Below are 21,808 nucleotides of genomic sequence, written 5' to 3'. Positions count from 1 at the left end.
ATTCAGTAATGAAGCAAGTGGCTGTATTTATGAATGGGTCATTGACTCTCACGATTTGTTCAAAGCCGTAGATTCGTTCTCGAATAATTGCTGTTTGTTGCAGTTCTGCAGTTGATTTCATTGGAATTATTATCGGTGTCATGAGAAATCGATCACCCACCTCCCCGGAATTGGTTCAGGTGGTAATGCCTGATCAAAAGTTGTTATCATGTTGTCTTGACTAATTAGAACCTATTTAACTATTGTATGTTTATTACATTAAGTGAACAAACAACATGCATGGAATATAAAATGAATACAATGATATAATAAAAAACAATAATAAAATAATAAAACACAATGCCTAACAATGCATTTGTCATAAGGATGGTTGCAACATACTATTTTCTGTAAAAGTAATTTAATATTAATTTTACACAATAATAGTAATGTGGTACAGTATAGGCTATAATAAAAAAATTTAATACATTAATTGGCATGCTAAGTACACACAAACATCAGTAATTTGAAACATGTAATAGATAACTATATTGGAAGCAAAAAACATCTAATATAATATAAGCTAGCAGGTAATTGGGTAGATTCTATGCTTGTACGTAAGCTAACAAAAAAACCTATAGCTTCAGTTATATACTAGTATATAAACCATGTAAAGCCCTGCTTCCACCGAAATTACCCGGTCTAAAGTACCGTGAAGATTTGGCAAATTAGTCTGGTGATGTAGGACTGTGCGCGACTGCTCCTCCCAGTCACCGACGGACAGTAATCACTTTTGCGCAATACTGTCTGCAACAATAACAAGTATGGAGGAGATTTAAGCAGCCCTGCTTTTGCTGGTTATGTATTGGTTTAATAAATAGGGTCATTAACAAAACGGCGGAAAAGAGACGAGCGCTGATACTAAAGCGTATTCTGAAAGCTCGTAAAGCTAGATTTAAAATAAGACAACGTATGTTGTTATCAGCTATTGCGGACATTGACCGTGAGATGGCTGAGACGAACGCGCGCCATCAGACAGAAAGAGCAAGACTGATATTTACTGAACGTAGAACGAACCTCGCAAGACTTTTAAAAAATGCCGGTTGAAATAAAATGCTGCGTGAGCTTAACCAATCAGCATGTTCAGCGCCCAAGTCCCACCCCTGAAAGTTCCTGTACTTTGAAAAAGTACTACCTCGCGAGCAGGGACTCTCGGAGGGGGACATATTCACTTAATATTCATTTAATGTTATTTTAAGGTGGGGTAGAATTAAATGAACTGCAAAACTCAGTTCGCATACCCCCTTTGTCACCTCACGCCCCTCCCCAGGGGTATTACCGCCAAAGTGAATAGGCAGTTTCATGAATAACACTCCATGCGACTGGCACTAGTGGGTGAAATGCGACAAATCGCACACGAATATCAGCGATAGTGAAGAGGCGGCTTAACAAAATTTCAGACCGTAATTTATGCCAGTAGTGATCACTTTTATTGGTTGTAAGCCAAAATCTGATTTATCAATGGGGCTTTCCACTGAATTAATAACCATTTTAAAAAAAAACGTAACATTGACGTAACATTAACCAGAAAGCCAAATCGCGCAACAGCGGTGATGCAGCAACAAAATCTGCAACCTGTGGAGTCACCGGTGTTCACTTCATTTATTGCCTGAAATGTATTACATTTTCTGTGGGAAGAGAATATCTCTGAACCTAATTCAGGGTTGGCCGGCCATCTTTAAAGTAACGGCGGAGTTTAGATGAAAACAGCTCTAGGGAGGGAGACTTGCAATTGTGGGAATTCAGACGGAGTTCAGGTCACACCTCCTCCAGACAGATGACATTTAAATTCCATTTCTTTTCTTGGCAAATGGCGCCTCACCAGAGCAACTTGCAAGAAAGTGCATGTTCTGTATTGTGATGACTGCTTCAACACAGAAAAAAAACAAAGTGGTACCAACAAGCCAAGGGACAATAAGAATGCTGTGCTAATAAGACAAGTAACCGTGGTATAAGAGGGATAACGTACAGGATCCAGGTAGAAGATCCTTCCGATTCCATTACTTAGTCCTCAGACATCAGTCAATTTAGAGCAAGTCGTGGTAGAAGTTCAAAATAAATAAATGACCCTTGGACACACCTGCCCTCTACATCCAGATGCTGATGTCTCTTATGGCTAGACAAAACAGCCTGGAGCCCCATTTCACACTCACGTTTAAACACAACATGCTCAGGAAAGTCATTAAAGCTTGATTTTGAGGATAGAAAGGGGTGTCAAAAGAGTAAAAAAAAACATTTTGACATTTGGTGAAACTGCATAACCATGCAAAAAATAACCAAGAAAGTCTTGTTAAGAAGCTAGTTGAGAAGCTTGGAGGGGACACTAGCATACTAGCATCTCATGCATCCAAAATACAACACATGCTTATCTCCTGGTGTTTTTCAACCGGGAAATCTACAGAAAGGTAGATGAAGGCGAACAACAGCAAATCCCTTTGAGTGAGTCACTGATCGTTGCTTTAAGGTTTATTCCTGTTTGTCATCTTCCAAAAAGCTGGTAAATCTCTCTGAGAGAAAGAAAATGGGAACGAGACAAACATTTTTGAGAGGTTTCAAATTAAAAAGGGCAGAAACGGAGCACACAAAAGTAAAAAAAAAAAGACAGGTGAACGGCAGGGCAGATGATGCAGTGAGAACAGCTCAGATTGAGAAGAGAAAAGCAGCACGTAGCTCACATTCAAAATCACAGCCACACATTAGTCATCGGGACCACCTGGAAGCTCATGAAACAAGAAAGACGAAGACAATGACCAATGCTTATTCACTTTCCGCTTTTGAAACGCTCTGATATTTTAAACCACCTGTTCCTCCAATCGTCTTTTCAATGACGCAAAATGCTGCCAAAAGATGCGGCAATGTTCGTCTGTCGCCCTCCTGTCCTCTCCAAGTTTGCCACCTCGTAAGTGTGTCATTGAGGTACGCTTATGTCTGCCGTGTAGGCATATGTGACGGCTGAAATTGGTGTTAGTTATGTTCCAATTTTAAACGGTGTAACAGAGCAACTCAACAGTGCTGGGGGTCGAGAAAAGGGCCTTCATTATGTACTGACAATGTTTCTGTCAGTACGTGATGGGATGGGGAAAGCCATCTTCTAGAGCGTGACGCTTGATGTAGCAAGTGAGTGACATTAGGGACGTCCAAAATGATGTATTTTCAAAATGGACTAGTCGGTGGGTTGCCTGGACTACTAATCAGTCTTAATTTACCAAAGGGCTAGTTCACTCAAAAAGGTCACACCAAACTTGCAAGACTTTTTCTTTTGTGGATGAAAAAGAATATTTTAGCCCCGTTTCCACCGAAATAACACCGAAAACAATTGGTCCCAGGAACTTTTTTTCCCCCAAACCTGTTGCTGTCTGCATTTCGATCGCGGTCTAAAGTACCGTGAAGATTAGTCCGGTGACGTAGGACTGCGCTCGACTTTCCAGTTCCCGCTGGATTTCGTCCTAGGCATATACGCTTAAAGCCTCGCCATCGGTCCATCAGTCTTATTTTTTCAACTTCATTGTTGATTCGAATAGCAAACTTACTGCACACACTGCAACAGACTTTTAAAAATGGTGGCTGAAATAAAATGCTGCGTCGAGTCAACCAATCAAAATGCTGCGTGAACTCAACCATTTAGCATGTTTAGCAACCAAGTCCCACCCCCGAAAGTTCCTAAATTTCGACAAAGTACTACCTCGCAAGCAGGAACTTTTTGTCCCCGGAACTTCATTTAGACCCTGGTCCCTGAGGTCGGAACAAACAGAGTACCCCAAAGTCCCTAGCTCCTGGGGAAAGTTCCTGCGGTGGAAACGTGCCTTTTGATAAATATTCGGGGTTTTTTTTTTTACATACAATAAAAGTCACTAGTGTTTTTAGGACCACAATGACTATTATTATGGGGTAGGGCTGCGCAATATTTAGAAATTATCAAAATATCACATATGTGCATATCGCAAGGGCACGCAATATCTGAGTGATTTTAATAGGCTATTTCAACATTGTGAAAAGTGTACGTTTTAGGTTGATGCATATAGCAGAGAATAGACTGAGCACACGAATGTTACTTATGTGATTTGCTTGACGTTAAAAAGAGTTATTAAATATAATATCATGCGGAAAACAACTGCAGTCTCCTGCTGTCTGACACACACACCGAAACGTGCGCACAAGCCGTTCTTTTTTTCGTGTCTTGTTACACACTCGAACTGTCAAATACACACACAGTTATGTCAAAATGGCTTGATGAGTATTCATGTAAACACAGTCGTTTATTCTTTAAGTGAAATATATCAGTTGGGAAAAGAAATAGATTTTACACACTTAAAGCAATATCGTATATCGCATTATTTAACAAGGATATCGCATATCGCATTTTTCTTCAATATCGCACAGCCCTATTATGGGGGAAAAATAGATTAATTTTTTTTTAATATAAGACAGAAACTCACACAAATTTGGAAAGACACAAGACACAAATATTAAATAAAAATAAAAAGATCTATTTAAGGAGGGCTTTTTGGTTTTGAGTTCACCTGGCCCATTTCTTTTAGGAATTTACATTTGATTGTACCATTTTGATACAGCTAAATTTATATTAGTATTAAATGTGGCTTGTGAGCATAACTAGACTTTTCGCAGAACCAAAGTTACCATTCAGAAGAAACTGGAAAAGTTTCTCATCTGTTACAGTATACGCCAACTACTAGGCCACAGCTTGGACTGCAAAAAGATCCTGAAAATAAGGGATACAATCTTGCAAATCACTGATCAGAACTCTGTGTTTTGAAGTCAACAGTTTACAAGGAACTCCACATGCAAAAATGACATGACATGACATGACAAATATGCAAATCTTTCTGCTGGTGTAACTATATCCAGAGGTTTAGACAAAGGCTCTGAGAGGAGACCGGCTTCTGAGGGAGTTTTAGGAAGTGCGCAGCAAGCAGGTACACATCATTACGACAAAACCTGCATACCCCTAAACGCTGCTTTCTCTTTTACCTTGATTCTATTAAGTAAGTGACCATCATATTGGACTAAATTAAGATTTCAGATCTATAACTGGGAGTAGCAATCAATAGCTTGTCTATAAGTGCACTGAAGTACTTCCAGATGACCCTTCCTGTTTAAAAGGGGGATGGTCAAAATGTGGTATTGAGAGTTTCTTGGTGGCACTAGGGGCTGCCTGGTTTTGGGGAACTGGCTTTCGGCTTCTGGGAGCTCAGCCAGAGTCACAATCCTATAGCAATCCTCGGATTAGTTATGAACCAGATTCCACAGATCTCAAGATTTGCATGTTATATCCCATTATCTTTCCGCCCAACTGGAGGACCAACTCGCACAACCTCCATCACTGGCCACTTGAGGAAAAAAAAAAGAGGGTAGAAAAAGAGGAGGAAGACTCTCAGCCTCCCCAAATTCCACCACCAGAAAGTTTACAAACAAATAAAAAGGTTTAATTTTACAACTGCAAAAACCTAGTCACTGACTTGGAGAAGCCAATATAACTGCAGCGCTGACAGTGAGGAGGATTTGACTCATGGGAACCTGCTTGTTTTTCTGCCCCTGATCCACTGACACGCTAGGGAATGGGCACTGTTATCAGCCTTGCCTGAGATAGCAGGCTTGATGGGGCGGCCGGTCCATAGGGATCCCAGAGCTGAAGTTAATCAGACGGAGACAGGTCTGGAGCAACCCATGGGACTGACGCCGCCGCCTCCTCCTCGTCCTCGATCTCCACCACCCCCATCACCAGCAAAACTCGTCACGACCTCCACCGTAAGACTCTTCACACAACATTAGCCTGGTGTCTACAAAAGTCTCAAAAATAGACTCACGTCTTCTAGGAAGCGGCCAGCCAGTGGCTCGAGAGTTGACGGCCAAGGGAAATCTCTCAGGAAGATCAACGCCGCGGAGAAACCCTCGAGGAACGAACTTGATGTGTTCACTTCATCCAAGCCCAATTAATAAAAACTCTCAGCTGGACACAACATTCTAAAGCCAAAAGGGGATAAATAGCCTGATGAAAATTTTCTTGGTAAACATTCGAAACGGGACACAACACAGGCCGGATACGCTCTGACCTCCTGAACTTTACAGAGGGTTAAAGATCAGGGGAAACCGGTCATTAATCCTCAGACTAGAACTCGGGGGCAGGACATCTGAGCTTTTCAACCTCGCCTTGAGTCCCCGAGGTCCAGTAGCAAAGCTTGGAGACTGAGCCCGAGTTTACTTCGAAAAGGCCACCGAGCATTTCAAACAGTCAATCTGAGCAGACAGCCTGTTTCACAACAGCCACGTCAACTTCGAGCACGGGTGGTCAGCCGTGCGGAGGAGGGGGGTCATCAGAACACTCATTTCAACAATCCCAGGTGTCCATTGGGTGTTAGAAATGATTAGGCGTATAGATTAATTGAACACACGTCAGACTTAATTAAGCATGGCGTTTAATTAACCATGTAATTAATCTTATAGAGGCCGTACACACGCGCACATATTCCAATTGGTTGTAACTTCGGCAGGCAGCTGACATGGACTTGTAACAGTTCTCTGCTAGTAAGTCCAGCAAATTAAATGTCTGAAGCAAGAATAGACGCATAATCCCTTTCATGACTCAAGGCCCGAGATTTGGCCTAGGTGAAACTCTGGTGCTAGCAGTTAGCAGTAAATTATAGCTACTTTCATATAATCTTTGACATATTATCCTCCTCTGGAGTGTATTCACAAGGTTTTAAAACTGCTAATGTGGCGGGTAAAAGATATTTGCACAATTTATATTTGATGCTAAGTTTCTGCCAAAGAAAACATGCAGAGTGGGAAATAGGTCCCCGTGTACTCGGTCGAGTTGTAGATGCGGGCGCTAAGACTCAAACTCTTTAAGATCGAGTCCAAGGGTTGAGCAAGGGTCAGTGTTTGTGGTCACATTAACATAGTCATTTGCAGTTGGAAAGCGGCATCAACAAAGAACTACCCTTTTTTGGTGGAGCTCAGGGGTTCTTCACACATGCTACTCCGGTTCTCCGTTACTAACATAAAGGTCTTCTACAGATCAAGGGGTCAAAAGGGTCGGCCTGCAAACCTTCAAGAGTGACCCACAATAGCCCAGCAAACTCCAAATCTCACAGCTTTAAAGGGATAGTTCACCCAAAAATCCCTCGCCTTCTTGTTCCAGACCTATGACTGACTTACTTCTGCAGTACACAAAAGAAGAAATTTTGACATTGCGGTCCAGGCTAAATTGGACCCCACTGACTTTCACTCTATTGACTGAAAAGACATACAGGTTTGGAACAGAACAGCTCTATCAGAAATAACAAATGTAATAACGATACAAAGCTTAAGATCAACAGCACTGCTAACTGTAAACTTCAGGTTTATCCCAACTCCAAGGTGGATAAAAAAGGAACTCACATAGTCGTGGAAAGCCTTGGCCTCGCTGGAATGTTCACATGTCTCCCGTCGATCCGGAGCTGCGCAGTACAGATCCCAGAATACACTGCAAAATAAGGCAGAATAAACAAAGCTGAGTATCAAATACATGGGTGAACTTTACCAAACGAAACAGCTGCCGAACTAAACACCAACAGGCTGTGGTACACTTTACAACATCAAGGCCATGTGAAAATGGTACTGAATGGCATAGTTTGTTCTAGGCCCAGTTGTCCTAATTTTTCCAATTATCCTAATCTTAACTGAAAACGAGTTTCTGCCTAAATGCTTGTGCTCAACTGTGATGCATCTGACCTACTCACAAATATAAACACCACATTGCAGTTGTCATTTACAAACCTTAAGGGTTTATTTTAACACGCAAAGCTATTTAAATCAGTTCCTTTTTGCCATTATGATGGACCGCAGGGACGGACTGGGACACAATATCAGGCTGTGATATCGAACACTCATCTAGGCTATCCCATACACCCACAGCAAATTTTGAAACCACGTACAACCCTATTATTTGTATGGCCATCACATAAAAAAGGTCTAAATCCTTAGGCTGGGGCCGTGCAAAATAATTAAAGGTTCTCTCTTGAACTGCACCTTCACTTCCCTTTTTTCATTTTCCCTAACATCACTCCTTCTCTCCTTTGTGTTTGGAAGAACTTTTTTGCTGCTATTTTTCTGGTACCCGTCACTTCTTCACCGGTCCAGCAGGTCTACTGTTATGAACAAAACGGTCTCCACCTTGTTGCAAAAAACACCTCAATGTAATGTGTTTGCAAAGAATCTAAACTTCCATAGTTTGAAAAAACAAAATGCTATGGAAGTCAATGGTACCCCACTACTGTTTGGTTACAAACATTTGTCAAAATATCTTATGTTCTACATAAGAGAAATTCATACAGGTTTGGAACACTTTAAGATAATATATTTTTAGAAAAATCCTAATACTGAACATGTTATTGCATTATTATGATGACTAATATTTAATAATGATGTCCTTTTGCATAAAGTATTTTGAGTAACATTAGTAATGGGGTGCTACTGCTAACATTTACTAATAGTTTAACTTTTTCCCCGCCAGCGTTTTTGATCATTTTCACAAAAGTTTCAGCCCCCAGAATATTTTGTTATATTAATATATACACCAATCACGCATAACATTATGACTAATATTGTGTTGACCCATCGAGGTATGGACTCCACTAGACCCCTGAATGTGTGCTGTGGTCTCTGGCACCAAGATGTTAGCAGCAGATCCTTTAAGTCCTGTAAGTTGCAAGGTCGGGCCTCCATGGATCGGATGGATTGTTCAGCACATCCCAAAGATGCTCAATTGGATTGAGAAACTTGTTGTGCTCCTCAAACCATTCCTGAACCATTTTTGCTTTGTGGCACGGCGCATTATCCTGCTTAAAGAGCCACCAGGGAATACCGTTTCCATGAAAGGGTGTACATGGTCTGCAACAATGCTTAGGTAGGTGGTATGTGTCAAAGTAACATCCACATGGATGGCAGGACCCAAGGTTTCCCAGCAGAACATTGCCCAAAGCATCAAACTGCCTCCACCGGCTTGCCTTCTTCCCATAGTGCATCCTGGTGCTATGTGTTCCCTAGGTAAGCAACGCACACGCACACGCACCAGGCCATCCATGTGATGTAAAAGAAAACGTGATTCATCAGACCAGGCAACTTTCTTCCATTGCTCCGTGGTTCAATTCCGATGCTCACGTGCCCACTGTTGGTGCTTTCGGCAATGGACGGGTCAGCATGGGCTATGCAGCCCCAATCGCAACAAACTGTTATGAACTGTGTATTCTGACACCTTTCCATCAGAACCAGCCTTAACTTCTTAAGCAATTGGAGCTTCAGTAGTTTGTCTGTTTGATCGGACCACACAGGCCAGCCTTCACTCCCCTCATGCATCAATGAGCCATGGCCACCCATGACCCTCTCGCCGGTCACCACTATTCCTATCCCACCCACTAACAGGTGCCGTGATGAAGAGATAATCAGTGTTATTCACTTCACCTGTCATAACTTGTCATAATGTTATGCCTGATCGGTGAATATATGCAATATGTCAAAAGAAAGAACAGACCCTCTGCTTTTAAACAAAAATCAACACTTGAATGTGGCTAAGCATCATAAAAAGCAACATTCTGAGCAAAAAGCATTTCATGTATGTTTGCATTATTTTACATATACATCTGCTCACATATGATATTGCTTGTTTCTGCTTCTTCACGTGTCTTTTGATCAGGAGATTCAGTACACTTTCAGAAGATGCCTAACTGCGCCCCCTACCGTATAACAGTAAAAAAAAAGCACGGAAAGACGGACAATTCAGTCAATAGCGGGGGAAAGAGTTTATATTATTTTGCAAACTAAGACAAAACGGTAACCCATTTACAGATGAAACTGACCTGCACTTGAAGCCCTGAAAAGGTCAGTAATTTAGTTGCTTCTTAGTGGAGACCTTCTCTCCTCCACCTGACCGCTTTTTCTCCATCCTCGAGTCCCTCACATCAATTACTCAGTTCAAAAACAGTTTGATTGGCAGAGGCCTGGATCGACGTGAACCGAATCGTTGCAAGTCAAGACAGATTCATGATTTATTATCAATTTATTATTGAACGCCAAATTGGGGTTTGGAATTCAGCAGGGTTTAGGGGGCGACGGAGTGTCGATTTTTGTGTTTTGGAAATGGTTCCAGATCAGGCTCCGGCTCCAGGACACTATCGGTGTAAAAGCAACATCAGAGGAATAACAGAAAACTGATCTTCTTCACTATCACACCCAGTAGAACTTGACAGCTTCTATCAAAGCTGGGTCACTGCAATCATAACCCCCTGGATAGCTTCCCACTTTATGAGGTGCGACCTGCAAGTGGCTAATCAATTAGGCTTGATATTTGTTAATTAAGGAAATAAAGTCCTTAAGGGCTGCTAGGGGGGAGCAGGTTGCACTCCAAATGGTCCCTTAATTACTTCATTGAAAATAAGTACCTGTTAAACAGGTCGGCATTAAACCGCTCTCACTCTTTAGATATTGATTTAATGGACGCTTCATAAAAGCTGCTGAAGCAGGGCTTAAGAAAACGAACGCAAGTTGTTCCATCTTCCGAGGCAGCACTTTTTACCGCTGTGCATTATTTCTGCTGATGTAACAAAATTAGACTTCTGTTCTGAATGTGGGGAAAAAGCTAACGTTTGATGTGACAGATTGCAAAAAGGACAAAATAGGCCGCTCACAGCACAGCGACAGGTCAATGGGGCTAATCAGTTTCCACCCATTTCATATATCTTGCCGTGGCGTGGAAACCATTGGACGGATTTGTGTTCGTGACCATAACGCAAAGGATGGCTTATGACAGCTTTCATAAATCACTCACTGTTTATGGGTGGAATAAGAGAGCGAGGTTAAACAACGTTCAGCTCATCAGACTACAAAAGTAGAGGAACTGCAATAAAAAATTTTTAGATTTATATACAGATTGAGCTTATACCTCTTAAAAGAGATAGGTCACCTAAAATGTTTAATTCTCGTTCCAAAATCATATGACTATCTTCCATTGATCACAAAAATTGTAGGGATGCACAGATATGAACATTTTGGCCAATACCAATAATTGATCATTCTTTACACTTGAAAGCCGATAACCGATATATTGTCAGACATATTTGAATCCAAATTTTAATCTGCAAAATTATTTAATCAGCCAAAAAAATGCCCGCAGACATGCCACCGATATGAACGCGCGGCCACACGTCTCACAGCGCGTGAAAATTGACACAAAATTATGTTAAAATGCCTGTCTTGTCGAGTTTCATCATAAACATAGTCGGTTATGTCTAAAGTGAACGTAAACATGAAATTTGCCAGTCACCGCCAGTGTTTTTGGTCAAGTTTCATGGACCACAGAATATCTTCTTGTATGAATATCTGAACATGCAATATAGCAAAAGAAATAAAAAAGCCTCTGTTTTATTCTAGCTTCATGCATTCTTTTTTATCAACACTTGAATGTGGGTACGTTTCATGAATCCATTTTGAGGGAAAAAAGCTGAGAAAAATCACGTTTTTAACAAAGACTAACTTGCATACAGATGGGATTCAGATCGGTGATCAAAACACAGATGGAGTAACAGATCGAGTCCATCAATGTAATTGAAGGAAATGTCAACCCAGGACTGTGAAGCTTTGGGGGTCAAAGCTTCACAGTCCTGGGTCGACATCTCCTTCAATTACATTAGTTTTGATTTATATGACGTTTAATGTTGATGACCACGTTATTTTATTTACATATGCATCTGCTTATATGAGATCACTCGTTTCTGCTTCTTTTTCGCCTGTGTTTTGATAAGGAGATTCTGTACTCGTTTGGGAGATGTGTAATAGCGCCCCCCCTACTGTATAACAGTGAAAACATGGAAAGCCGGAAAATCTAGTCAATGACAGGGAAGCGTTTTCTCATTAAAAAAAACGAGATAACAAAAGACAGAAAAAAAGAATTAAATAAAATCGCTCACTCTTCTTGATTGAATAACTTTAACAAGGGTTAATCTATATTTATACAGTGAAGACTATGAAGTGATATTTTACATGTGATTACTATTTCTGTAGCCTACCTGAAAATTTTGTTTAGACTTGCATGAAAAACCTGAAAAGAACTATTTTTCATTTGTATGTTTGTTCTGTTGTATTTATGTACAAATGTATGTATATACTGTATTATATACAGTACCAGCCAAAAGTTTGGACACCAATGGGAAAGTGTGTCCAAACTTTTGACTGGTAATGTACTATAATATACACATAAATAATATCGCCCGATATATCGATATCAGACCATATTGGTCGGGCTCTAGAAGAGATTAAACTCAAAAGAACAATTCATTCAAGAAAATCAGAGTTCTCTCATGAACTACGGAGATGTCAGGATTTTCTTTGAGTAGATTTCGGTCTGATCATCACGCAAGGACATTATACAGCTTTAAAAAAAAACTTCAATAGTATTCTGTGGACCACATTTATGTTGCTTTGTCAATTTTGAGCTTGATAGCCCCAGCTCTCTTTCACTGTGGGATATTCTTCAAAAATTACAGTCCTACAACTCCTTTTTGAAAAAAATGAGAAAAAAGCTGAGACACAAAAGACAAAAAAAGGAAGTAGATGACAAAAGACGACATGATGCCATACAAGATCCATAGATAAGCGAGAAAATGAGTTCTCAGTAGGAGGCACTATACATTAACACCTCACATCCTATAGAAGCCATAAACCAGGAAACAAATAAAACAGGTGAAAGGAAGGGAAAATAAAAAGCAAGAAAGGCACTTTGACAGGGGAACGTCATGCCTGTTCTGTGCCCTTCAGTCAGTTCACAAAGCCGGGCGGCATTATCATATCTATCAGCCGCCGTTAAAGAGATTGCAGCTTTGTCGGAAAGCTGCTGGAGGGAGACAGCAGGACCATCTCAAATCCAATCAGGGTGCAGGGGAAATGAAATAAGACGCCAGTTACACTTTGTTACTGAAAAGCGCTTTCTGAAAAAAAGTGTTTGATTACCCCGATTTCAGCAAGAAAACTTGCTTAATGCTTGTGTACTTTGCAGAAACACACAGGAAATGTTAGAAAGTTTGTGGCGTGATGACACACATGACACACCTAAGTGGCTTTTAAGACATGAGGAAGTGTGACAGATCAAAATGTTAGAGCGCTATTACAGGTGTGAAATTATCCAAAATGAAAATGATCCATGTGAAAAATAAAACTATACAAAAAACTAAATAAACACTACACATTGTAACTTTAAAAAACAACAACAAAAAAAACTATAAAAATTACTATACTTGCTATAAATAGGTATAGGAAACGATTAGGAGAAAAGGAGGGGATGGGATGGGGAAATGACACAAAACGAAGGATTCAAACTTGCCCGCACATAAGTGCCACAATGCAACAGGTCTGTACACGTAGACTTCCTGCCATACCATGTCTCCAACATTTTGTTCATTTTGATTATAGAAAACATCATACACATCAAAATCTCTTCCAATAATCCATTGTGACGTATGTTCGAGTAAAACAGGATATTCAGCGAGAAACAAAAAAGTAGGAAGAAGTGATTAGATGGCGTGGGAGTTTACATATCAAACTACAAAGAGTTTGATAAAACAATGCCTAAAAAGCTATTTGACTTTTTTACTTCTTGGAATAACATACACAGATTAATTATTCACTAGAAGACCAGAAACATGAATCCATTCAGGGGCAGTTTTGATTTTGTCTTGACTCTAAACACATGATGCAATCCATCTTCATAGAAAACACTAGTTAGAAAATGATATAAATGTTCTCAGCATCTAATGCAATATTGTACAACATGACCTGACCTAAGGTTTATCAGTATAACATGTTAATCAGCTGCCTTTTCATTTGCATCAAGTCTTTTTAGACTGCGTTGTCAGAGAAGAAAATAGTTTAAAAAAAAAGATGCAGTAAGATTGATTATTTAAAGACATCTTGTTTTCAACTTGTTTTAATGTATACCCAGGTCAACTTTAAGGCATACACAACCACAACATAATTTCTTTTATACACAGTTGCGTTTAAATGAAAGTGTATTGGCGGTAAACACTTCTGTGTGGCTTCTCAATCATTTCTACCATTCACAAAGAAGGATGTCAGCCATAGGCCACCTGAAAGTAAATCCATGTAACATTTCTATGGCTCGACTTTATCCTTTCTTACCAGAAATCGATTAAACACATCTATGCGTACGATTAATCACAAACGGCCAACCTTTTTTGCAATCCACACCTGCACCCCAACTAAAACCACCACCCCCAACCCCTTGCTCGCCTTACAACAGATGTGGATGACTGCCCCTCTCACCAAACTTTGCCTCCACCCCCTTCTGCCCCACCTCAGAGCCTGGTGCTACCATTCAAACCCTTACAACAGGAAACTGCCTTAGACAGAAGGGAAGAAAATGCAGAAAGGGGGTAGTGGAGAAAGAGATTTGGCTGTTTAACACAAAGAAGACTGGAATGCAAGGAGTTAATCCGTTTGAGGGTTCTTCCGCAAACAAAGGACAGGCCTCCAGACAAAGGTTGGTGGGGGTACGCACAGGGGGGAGGGGTTGGCTTTCCCTTACCATCTGGCCCTTTTGTTTGGGGGAGGGGGGTTGGTGAAGAGGGCGGTACTCCATGGCCCATCCGAGTCCCTAAAAAATCCTGACACGACCCCCCTCCTCTATGTGCTATAGCTCCAGACAGACGCCCCCTCCAATAGTGTCAACAGCAAACAGGGACCCTCCAAAACCTACTAGACTCCCAATAATCTCACAGAGGGGAGCCAGTAATCCAAGATGGAGAATAAGTTGAGTGTGATAAATGAACACACTGCTCTGTGTGAACCTGATCTACACGCATTGATCTTATTTTTGAGTAAGCTTAGAACATAACGTGAATTCCAGACCAACATAAGAGTCTCTAATGGACCCAAGTCAAGATGAATGCCATATTTAATTTGGTTCCAATAAAATAAGGCTGTTAAGGAAAGATGTACAGACTGTTCAATAGGTTTTACTGTTGCATACCTTGGGCTCGATAGTTCAGCAGACAAAACATTGAAAATGTGTCTTTCCGAAAAATTACCAGAGAACATCATCACTCCAGGAAACAATGGTTCCCTGTTGAAAAGACACAGGCCCTGATTACACCTGGTCTTAAGATGCGCTTTGGTTGATCGGATCACCAGTTGACGGCGCTAAATACAGGTGTAAACGGGGTCTAAAATGTTTTGAGCTTGCCCACTTTCGACCACTTCCAGAGGTAATCGAAAACGCATTCGGCTGGATTGCGTTCCTGTAAATATTGCAACCCTCCCCTCAAAGAAATCAGGACAGAAGTGGTTGAAAGTGGACAAAAGAGATGGATTAAAACACCAGGTATAAAAGGGTAGTGTTCTCCCTCATCTACTTGTGATCTGATTGACCAAAATGCATCTTAATACCAGGTGTGAACTAGTATCACTAGCAAAAACATGCTTGGTTCTCTCCTGGTTGACCAAGGGAGGCGTGCTGGTTAATCAAGCTAAGAAGCCTTTATAGGCACAAGAGTTGTGGATATAAGACCTTATAGAATGGACTGTACATCTATCCCTCACAGCCTCATTTTAATTTGAGTAATAAATTCAAATTAAATATGGCCTCTACCCTGGCTAAGGTTCACAGAGTGAAGGCCAACAAAGAGGAATACAAGAACCTGTCTTTAAATCCGCCAACAGTCATCCTCTGTTGAGATCTTCAAATCCATCCACAGCAACCAATCACAGATCACCTCAGCTGGTCATTTTCCTCTAACATCTGCACGAAAAACAGGCCTAATGCTGTATGGCAACATACAAATATATATATGTAATAAGGAGACACCTACTTCCAAGAATAATGGACTGTCGTTTATTAAGGCTCCTCTACTGCTGCTAATGGCTAGCATGGGCATACGTCAGAGAATGTTAGGGGTTTTGAGTTACAAGATCGATACATACCACCACCATGAGTGCAGGAATCCAGGAGGCTCTCCTAATGTGATATTCTTCTCCCATCGGATCTAAAAAGGTAGAAACAGACAGAGAGAGACAGAGAAAAAGAGGTCAAGTTTGAATAGAGCAGATTCAGAAAGCATGAACTACTGTTAAAAAGCTAAATTATAATAGCAAAACAATGTAAAACAAATTAAACATGTACTTTTGGTTCGGCAGACCAATGGCAAGCTGGTTCCGGTCTAGGGATGTACAAAAATACTTACAAAACAGACAAAAAAGAAATATTCAACCCTAATGTATAACATATCTGATATATGTCCCCATAACACACCATTTCAAGTATTAGCTAATGGTGATTTTATGCAACAAATCGAGTCATGTTCACTCTATCTTTACAGATTACATCTACTCAGCCTGCCGCTGTAACAGATGCTGCTTTTCCAAACAGACGTATTGATTTTAGAACATGCCCTGTCCATAACTATGCACCCAAAAAGCTGATGTGCATTATTTTGCGTCTCCCTGATGTAAGGGACTGATTAACAATGTTTTAAAGTGTGTGTGTGTGTGTGTGTGTGTGTGTGTGTTTGTGCTGATCTGTGCAGAGTTGTGTAGCCCCTTGAGGTCCAAGGTGTAAGTAGAGGGAGTTTCAGCAGTAATTGTGAGGTGGCAAAGGGAACAAGCAGGTGACTGCTCCCTCATTAAGCTTCAATGCACAGGTGCGTCCTCCTGCTGTGTACCTGCCCGGGCCGAAAGACCTCCCCTGTGGTGTACGAGTGTGCCTGAGCTAAGGTCTTGAGATCTGACGAGCATTCGGCTAATTGAATAGCAACGGCGGTAATGACGACTGTCGACGGCACACATGTTGACGCCCTACTGCCGTTACAAAAACACTGAAACGTTGGTAAACACAGCCATCTGTTTACTTGTTGACTCTTTAATATTTATTTACAGAACACAGCCTAATTTTGCATGCATAAGTTGTAGAATTCGCCTTTCTAAGACTATGCTACTGATGGTATCAATACCTGAGGAAACAAACCAACAGCCTTAGGCAACTAAAGCAATTAAACTATGACAGATAATCGATTTGACCAATAACAGTTACTAGGTCGGACCAGATAACTGATAAATCAACCAATAGTTTTTTTAGAATGGATACTGAACGAAAACAAACATAACACATAAAATAGAGCTGAACTTTATTACAAAAATCAAAAAACAGTACTGAACCATGAAAACATACTGTACTTTTTAAATAAAAATAAATATTAATATAACTTGATCATCCACGTTAGAATAGATCAAAGTGAATTAACTTATTTTAATAGATACAACTTTAAAATGTAAAAATGTATTAGTAAATGTTGAAATTAACAAATGAACAATACTTTTATTAACCTTAGTTAAAGGAACACGCCGACTTTTTGGGACTAGCTTATTCACCGTATCCCCCAGAGTTAGAAAAGTCCATACATACCATTCTCATCTCCGTGTGTGCCATAACACTGTCTGACGCACACACCGCTAGCCTAGCTTAGCACAAAGACTGGAGGTAAATGGCTCCAGCTAGCCTACTGCTCAATAAGTTACAAAATAACGGCAACACTAAGACTGAGAGAAAATGAAAAGTTGTGATTTTCTAGGCTGATATGGCTAGGAACTATACTCTCATTCCCGTGTAATAATCAAGGAACTTTGCTGCCGTACCATGAGTGCAGCGGCTCATTGATATTACACAGCGCCTGAAAATAAGCTAACTAGCTTCAACATAACCAACGTGACAACCTGCTTACACAGGGAGCGCTGGGGACTATTTTCAGGAGCTGCGTAATATTGCGCCTCTGCAGTCATGGTACGGCACAAAGTTTGTTGATTATCACGCAGGAATGAGAGTATAGTTCCTAGCCATATCGGCCTAGAAAATCGCAACTTTTCATTTTCCGTCGGTCTTAGTACACTATGTAACTATTCGCATCACAACATGTAAATAGGAAAATGTTGGCGTTATTTTGTCACTTATTGAGCAGTAGGCTAGCTGGAGCTGTTTACCACCAGTCTTTGTGCTAAGCTAGGCTAGCGGTGAGTGCGTCAGACAGAGTTATGGCACGCACGGAGATGAGAATGGTATGTATGGACTTATCTAACTCTGGGGGATACGGTGAATAAGCTGAAGTCCCAAAAATTTGGCGTGTTCCTTTAATATTACAAATGGTATCTTATTGTAAAGTGTAATTTCATATAAATACAAACAGTTATGCTTAAAGATGGCCATCTTTAAATATCTACACAAAGGCCATAACATTAGCCTGGTTTCCATTACAGATTTTGCGCAGAACTTTTATTTTCTAAATATGCGAAACGCGAAATGACTTCGTTTCCAGTAACCGATGTTATGCGACTCAAGGTCCTTTCACACTGGACGCGATTTTGACGCACGGATAATAACCTGCTCCGGATCAGTTGGTCCCTGAAGTGTGTGTTTGTCTCGTCAGATGCGGTGCTACTGTCTCTCTCTCGAGCTCCACAAATTGTCCCACGGACATTTGAAGTAAGTGCGGAACCGGCCATGATAAAGTTTTAGCTCCTGTACAAGATTATCATGATACTCTCCTTCAGACTCTGTTCTTTAAGACTGGGTGCACCCAAAACCTTCATCTCTGTCTTTTAAATAAAATGAAAAGCTCATCTTCACTGAATGGTGAAGTGTCCGTGTTTTCTCGGCTGTCGCCGCAAATTTTTTGGAATGTTGGAATTCTGAAACGGCACAGACGTCGCAAAATCGCGTCGCATCTGATGTGAATGGTTTTGACGCGAACTATTCGCACACGAAATATTTGTTTTTCCACTTCGCTTCTTTTTTTTTTGTCCGGTGTGAAAGGGCCTTTAAACGCATTTTTTTTCCCCCTAACAATAAGTAATTCCAAAAATCATGGCAATGGATGTTGGTAGGCAGTACCGTTGCAAGGGCTGTGCCAAGTGTGCGACCGCACAGGGCCTTGCGCAAAGTAAAGTGACAGCTGCCTTAATGTAAACGCAAATAATTAAAGTCACATTTTTGTCTTTCAAAATACTATTAAAAGACAGCTAAAAATGTGTATCGTGATGCTGTATTATTCTGCTTGTTAAAAATGTAACTTACAATATTTCTCTGTGTGTGACAATGATTCAAGCGCATGCATGTCAGTCAGCGTGGCATCGCACGTCAAGTTCATAGAGAGATTTATTCACAGGTCATTCAAATTCTGATTTAAGCCGCCTCTGAAATGGGTCAGACCACATAGATATTACCAAAGAAATTCAAGTAAATACGCTAGAAATCCATGCTCATTGAAGGAAGTACATTTATTGCATGGATGGAGAAAGCATGAACGCCTGCAGGATTTCATCTGACGGTACGCACAAAAAGGTTTTTTATTTAACACTATTAAAGTTAAATAAGCTTATATAGCCAAACTATTACGCACCCTTCGGAGCATCAGAGAGAGCAGCGGTGCCGCAGAGCGAGTGTAACTACTCTCATCTCCAGACATTTTAAACGTTTTTAAATCTGAAAACTGCAAAAAGCAATGAAATTGTCAGACATTAATTTAGCGCATGCTCACAGAGGAAAACAACTGGAAAACAGCGCTGGTCCTCTCAATAGCCTATTGTCTGTTTATTTTACTAAATCGCTTCAGATGATTCAGTGAGAGAGCAGTCCAAATAATTCAAGTTGATTCAGGCCGTTTTGCAAACGCGTTTGACTCATTCATAATTTAGAACATAATTTAAGCTTCAAAATGTGCGCACTGCGCAGTTACACAGTTTAACTTCTTGAACCTGAATATACAATTATTTTTCTTATATATCCACATAAACAACAAATTGTTCGTCACTATAGCAACAGGGGGGCCTCGCACCTCAAGTTCGCACAGGGCCTCGCACCCCCCTTGCGACGGGCCTGTTGGTAGGTTTACGTATATCCCAGCCACCACACTATCCATTACTTATGGATCTAAGTAGGTATGTTATCCAAGCATTAATGGCAAGGAAAACCCCTTATACTTGGGAGCGGCCATGTATGAGGTGTTTCTCGCTCTTATGCGTTTCGTGGTCTTAATAGATTGAGGCATTTATTTGTTGTTTAGAATCCAGTATTGTCTTTTATAAGTTTCATAAAGAATTCTGTCTTGTCTTCTGTCCAAACATACAGCATCAACTTTAAAGAATGATCGATTTTTACATACAGACTACTTGTAAATGCGGAAAAACTGTTTCCATTGCAGGGAGCGAAATGTATGCGTTTCAATTTTCAAATACGCAATTTAGAGCAAATGTATATTTTATGTACACTCTCCCACTTTATTTGTTTCTATTTTAGAACACTTGATTATCTAATCAAACAGATCAGAATATGTATCGGAATATGTATTACAGTGATAAATCAGAAACGCATCTGATTTCAGTTCTTTTTTTGTTTATATGCTTCTGTCGGCTGCATGAACATATCACTTTGCTTTCTCATGTCTCTAGCTTAAAATATACAACTTCACTGCATAATGAATGCATAAAAGCGACCAGCTGGATATTAAGTATTGAAAATAAATTAGGGATGCACCGAAATTTTGTCCGATACGATAACTGATAATTCTTTATATTTGAAAGCAGATAACTGATATATTGGCAGATAAATCTAAATACTCATTTTTATATAAAGTTTTAGAGCCTGACACAAAATCAAGTCTCACCAAGCACACAATTATTATAAAGTCATTATAATTTGATGTAGCCTATATGACGGACTTGCGCTGCACATTTTCCTTTTTGAAGTGATTCCAATCATATTTCAAGCAATTCAAAATCCTCATGGCGAACAGTGCGCATCTGAAGTGTCTCAGCTGAAAGAAATAATCCATTATTTATCTGCTTATCGGCAAAATATTCTTATCAGGCTGATATCGATATGGTGGCCGATATATCATGCATCCCTAAAATAAGTTGTAACAATCATGACATTAAACATTTGGGTCGGGCTTGCGTGCATTATGTCACGTTGTTTGTCTTCTCAGCCTTAGTGGCAAACATATTGCTGTTCTCCACTAATGCAGCATCTAGTCAACAAATTAATTACTTATAATGATATGAAAAAACGTACGGTAGTGTACTGTATACCATTGCATTGTCTATGTTTTAAAGCCGCATCTGAAGTGTCCCACTCTGTGCAGTGTGCAGTCTCACGTGTCAAAACAAACTCCACGAGGTGTCAGTGATTTGGCCTCTAGAGGACGATCTTGTACTGTATAATGACAGTGGACTCTTCTCAGCCACTCCAGCAATGGACGCAACCCGGTATGGATTTCTTGCCGATAACCAATTGTTCCAGCAATCAGTTATCGGCGCCAATGATTTGGCAAAACCGATCGGTCGACTTCAATAGGGTTCGACAACTCATTAGGATAATGCACAATTTAGCACTAAGTGGAATAAATTAAAAAACATCATGCTCACAATATATTCTCTCATTTCAACACAACATACAATAATTGCAGCTAAAAACAATAAAAAAAATAAAAATAAAAAAAAAAACATCTTCAATGTTTTTGCAACTGAACACTGATTATTTAGGATGCACAATATATCGGCCACCATATTGGGCGATAAATGTTCATTTTTAATGTTATTATCGGTCTGATAAGAAAATGTGTCCGATATCTTAAAGCCAATAAATAATGGATTATTTCCTTCAGCTTAGATGCGTACTGTTCGCCATGATGGTTTTAAATTGCTTGAAATATGATTGGAATCA

The 21,808-nt window shown here is 40.2% G+C and overlaps 1 protein-coding gene across 1 annotated transcript in view; it reads right to left on the bottom strand.

The window, feature by feature from the left end:
- ssbp4 (single stranded DNA binding protein 4) overlaps nt 1–21,808 on the bottom strand; it is an 83,756-nt gene that overhangs the window by 40,952 nt on the left and 20,996 nt on the right. The window contains exons 3-4 of the mRNA XM_079807892.1: nt 16,024–16,085; nt 7,438–7,522 (exon numbers count right to left, since the gene is read on the bottom strand). Of these exons, the coding sequence (XP_079664018.1) occupies nt 7,438–7,522; nt 16,024–16,085 (147 nt within the window). The remainder of the gene's footprint in view (nt 1–7,437; nt 7,523–16,023; nt 16,086–21,808) is intronic.

Source organism: Gobio gobio (assembly GCF_949357685.1).
Source record: "Gobio gobio genome assembly, chromosome: 24".
NCBI classification, from domain to species: Eukaryota; Metazoa; Chordata; class Actinopteri; order Cypriniformes; family Gobionidae; genus Gobio; species Gobio gobio.
Note: the sequence above shows the minus strand (reverse complement) of the source record. Positions and strands in the feature narration are given on the sequence as shown.